The sequence below is a fragment of the Trachemys scripta genome, chromosome 1 (genome assembly GCF_013100865.1).
Source record: "Trachemys scripta elegans isolate TJP31775 chromosome 1, CAS_Tse_1.0, whole genome shotgun sequence".
Lineage (NCBI taxonomy): Eukaryota > Metazoa > Chordata > Testudines > Emydidae > Trachemys > Trachemys scripta.
Genome location: NC_048298.1, coordinates 133103741 through 133108129, shown reverse-complemented (window position 1 = coordinate 133108129; position 4389 = coordinate 133103741). Strand labels below are relative to the sequence as shown.

Below are 4389 nucleotides of genomic sequence, written 5' to 3'. Positions count from 1 at the left end.
GGGGGGCTGTTCATCTTGCTTAGCCAAGATTTCAAAATGACAGAGTTAGGTAGGAATAGCCTTAACCTGGCTCTGATTAAATTCCACTTCGCCCTTTGTTAGGCCTGAGCCAAAGCCCATGGAAGTCAATAGGACTCTTTCCATTCCCCTCAGTGGGCTTTGGATCAAGCCCTGAGTGATTTTCTCTTTACCTTCAATCTCAGCCAATAAAGGCTGGGGGCGGATTCTCCCCCGCCTGGCACCTGGTGCAGAGTGAGTGCAAAGGGGGCCTGAAATCAGCCCTTCTGTCCTGGTAGCATTTGACACCCACTCTGCCAGACACTGCACGGCACACGCTTCTCTCTCTGGGGTGAGGATGACAGAAGGAACAACACGTGACAGTCGTGTTGCTTAACACTCTAGTGGCAGGCTCGCTGGTACTACAGTGATTAGCACAGTATGAGAACCTACATAGAATAGAGACCAAGGGCTGAGCTGCAAGAAGGCAGCAGGCAGTTTCCTGCAGCTGCACCTTATGGCTGCTAGAGGCAGCTGTGGCATTTGCTGAGCAGGCAGCCAGGCGCCTCCTCTCCCTCTGCTGGATCAGAGCAAGCAGCCTGGAGGTGAGGGCAGAGGCTGCAGACGTTGGCTGGGGCAAAAGCACAGTGTGAGGGGTCTGATATTGGCCGCCAACCCCCCCCCATACAAACCCCCAGCCCCCCTCAATCTGTACAGCCCAGTGCATCCCAGGAGTTCCAGCCCCAGCAGCCTTACCGCTCCAGTAGCTTCCAGCAGTAACAACAGCCCCAGCGCTCTGCCCCCAGAGACCTTTCAGCACTGACCTCCCATAGCTGCCATGTGTTGTTGAGCTCCTTGGCCAGCCCTCCTCCCCTCTGCTTGGGGCAGAGTTTGTCGACCATGAGCTTACATTTATGCTCATATGCAAAGTATCCACAAATATGCAAATTATTTCATTAACATTTGCATAAAATGTCTCACAGAGCAGAACAGACTTGGTGACAGTGCCCCACGTTCTGTTCTTCCTCTGCCCTTTCAGCAAGAACAAACTTTAGCTTAGACCGAGAGAACGAGACAGGACAAAAGGCAGGTCTTGGTAAGACAGATGGAGAGAGAATAGTGGGGCCTTTCCTGTAGGATGCAACCGAACACAAAATGGCAGGTGCTTCTGCAGCACAGAGGGGTCGTCTCTCCATTTAAAGGTGCAGGATCCAGACAAGTCTGACCAGATGAAACTACATGCTCAGAGTGGAACAGAGCTAGGGTAAAGAATTTGGACGGAACCATTTTTTGTCAGAAAATGCAGTTTCATCACAATGGAGACATTTTGCAGGAGCGTATCAATTTTGACATTTTGAATGGAAAAATGTCTAAATGAATTGTTTTGACTTTCCCATTTAAATAAAGTAAACATGTTTTATTTGGACTTTTATATAATGATATGAATGTTATAGAATATTAAATATAATATATTAGGATATGCAACATTTTATATTATAGTACAGGTAGTGTTTAGATTTTCTGAATAAAATTTTTCTGGGATTTCCATTCCATGAAAAATTTGGACTGTGTGTTCCAATTTGCAATGAAACAAATTTTTGAAATGTCAGAATTTCTGGCAGGATGGCAATTCAAAACAATATGGAGTTAATTGGATTAAGAGATCTGATATTGAAGTTATGGGACTAGATCCATCTAGAGTGACCAGGTGTGGCCAATGGAAACTGCAGGGGTAGTGGTTGCGGATGGGGCAGCGCTCAGAGTCGCCTGGCCATGCCTCTGCATAGGAGCCGGAAGGGGGACATGCTGCTGCTTCTGGGAGCTACTTGAGATAAGCGCTGCGCGGAGCCTGCACTCCTGATCCCCTCCCGGGCCCCAACCCCCTGCCCCAGCCCCAGCCTTGATCCTCCTCCTGCCCTCTGAACCCCTCAATCCCAGCCCAGAGCACCCTCCTGCACCCCAAACCCTCATCCTCAGCCCCACCCCAGAGTCTTCGCCCCCAGCTGGAGCCCTCACTTCCCCCCCATGCCCCAACACCCCACCCCAGCCCTGAACCCCCTCCCACCCTCCAAACCACTCAGTCCCAGCCCAGAGCACCCTCCTGCACCCCAAACCCCTCATGCCCAGTCCACCCAGAGCCCGCACCCCCCTATGCCCCAACCCCTTGCCCCAACCCAGAGTCCCCTCCTACACCCCAAACCCGTCATGCCCAGCCTCACCCAGAGCCTTACCCTCCCGTGCCTCAACCCCAGCCCAGAGCCCCCTCCTGCACCCTGAACCCCTCAGCCCCAAGCTGGAGCCCCTTCCTGCACCCCAAATCCCTCATCCCCGGCCCCACATCAGAGACCTCACCCCCAGCCAAAGCCCTCACCCCCCCCACACATCAACCTCATACCCAGGCCTGGAGTCCCTTCCCGCACCCTGAATCCCTCATTTCTGGTCCCACCCCCGAGCCTGCACCCCCAGCTAGAGCCATCACCTCAGGGGTGAAAGTAACTTAAAGGACTTACCAGTACACCGGAGTCCTGAGCGGGAGCATGGCGTCAACCGGAAGAGGCGGGGCCTTTCAAAATTTAAAGGCCCTGGGGCTCTGGCTGTGGCTGGGAGCCCCAGGGCCTTTAAATCACCCTGGAGCTCCCAACTGCAGAGGCAGCTGGGAGCTCCAGGGTTCAGGGGTGAATTAAAGGGCCTGGAGCTCCTGCCACTGCGGGGAGTCCCAGGCCCTTTAAATTGCCGCCAGAGCCCTGCAGGCTGCTGGAGCTCCGGTGGTGATATAAAGGAGCCGGGGCTCCCTGCAGCGGCTGGAGCCCTGGGGCCTTTAAATCACCGCCGGAGAAGCCGGACCAGACCGGACCAGCTTAATTTCACCTCTGCATCAGCCCCTCCTGCATCCCAGCCCCCTGAACCAGCCTGGTAAAAATGAGCAAGTGAGTGAGGGTGGGGAGAATGAACGAGAGAGGAAGTGGGGGATGGAGTGAGTGGGGGGGCGGGACATGGGCTGGGCCTTGGAAGAGGGGCAGTGCAGGGGACAGTGCAGGGGGCAGGGCAAGGGTGTTTGGTTTTGTGAGAATAGAAAGTTATCAACCCTAGATCCACCACCCGCTGAATCAGGGCAGTGTAAATTGCACCTGCTCATGTACACCAGCGAGGAGGGTGCTACACCAGGAGAAGGGAGTGCGCATTGGAGGGTAAATGCTCTAATCTATGCTGGGCTCCAGGGGAACTCTCTGCCAGTGGACACTGCCAAAGGGATACCCTGAGACCATCCAGCTCCTGGATGAGCTTGGCCATGCGCCCACTTCAGGCCCCTCAATGGAGGCGAGGTTGCAGCCAAGTTGCGAGTTTGCAGTGCCCCAGGTGGATATTCCAGCAGAGTGTGCCACTGCCAGGGTCTGTGCTGACAGTCAGGAATCTAGGTCACAGACTCTCTTTGGGAACAAGCACAGTCTGTGGCTGCCAAGGGAAGCAAACTGGCTTTAAAGAAGAGGAGAAAAGAGAAACACTTTTCTGAGCTCTCCCTCCCAGGCAAGGAAACTGGAATAACGGGGGCTGCAGGGCAGGACTGAGGGGCATAGGCAGAGCTGCGAGGGGGATGAAGGAAAGAAACGAGAAGACAGCACGAGCCCCTTCGTTTGCAGCTTACGGTTCAGTGGTGGGCGAGGTGTCTCCAGGGAGGAGCAAGAGGAGCAGGAGGAAGATGCTCTGGCCACTGGGCAGCCTGTCCTTCCCCATGGTGCAGAGTGAGGGTAGTGAGTGAGGCAGACACACAGACTTGTCCGCTGGCTCCCTGCACCCTGGCTGTCTGCTGGGTCCGCCCCTTTATACCTCTCTGCAAACAGCTCCCGGGAGGGGCGAGATGAGGGCAGGGAACTAGGACCTTTTGGGAAATGGGGAGAGGTACGTGAGGCGGATCCAGAGCCAACAGCTCTGACTCATGGCACAGAGACTGTCCCTGGCCAGACCCTGACAAACTGGGAGGGAAGGGTATTTATTGGAGGTGTTTATGTGAGACACTCTCCTGTGTCTGAACCATTTACCTCCATCCCTGGGTTGTATCACTCCAGCAGCACTCTGCGGTGGTTGGAGAAGCCCTTTAGCTCATTACAGGGCCAGTGCAGCATTCTGTGGGGATTGGAACAAACTCCCAAATCCTGCCCAGCGTTTCCAGAGAAACCTTTCCTGTCCCCAGAACTGCCAACCACAAGAGATCAAAACGTGTGAGTCAGACCCTCAACATCATCAGATTGGCCCCCCCGAAATCTTAAGATTCTATATAAAAAAGACACCCTTGTGGTTTCGGTCTTTTGAACTCCCCAGGCCCCTCCCCAGTGTGTGTGTGCGACCGTCAGTCTGACCCACTCTACCAGAGGTTTGGGTTAAGGGGATTTGGGG

General features: G+C 54.5%; 1 protein-coding gene across 11 annotated transcripts in view; it reads right to left on the bottom strand.

Moving 5' to 3' along the window:
- The window catches only part of A2M (alpha-2-macroglobulin), a 93753-nt gene extending 89954 nt beyond the window's left edge, over positions 1–3799 (bottom strand). For 6 of the 11 annotated variants that reach the window (XM_034785816.1, XM_034785797.1, XM_034785873.1 and 3 more), the window contains exon 1: positions 3641–3798. In XM_034785816.1, the coding sequence (XP_034641707.1) occupies positions 3641–3729 (89 nt within the window). In that variant the 5' untranslated portion in view covers positions 3730–3798. Of the gene's footprint in view, positions 1–3640 lie in introns of all 11 variants that reach the window. The other 5 variants (XM_034785865.1, XM_034785843.1, XM_034785833.1 and 2 more) reach the window with 1 other exon arrangement.
- Between the last annotated feature and the right edge of the window lie 590 nt (positions 3800–4389).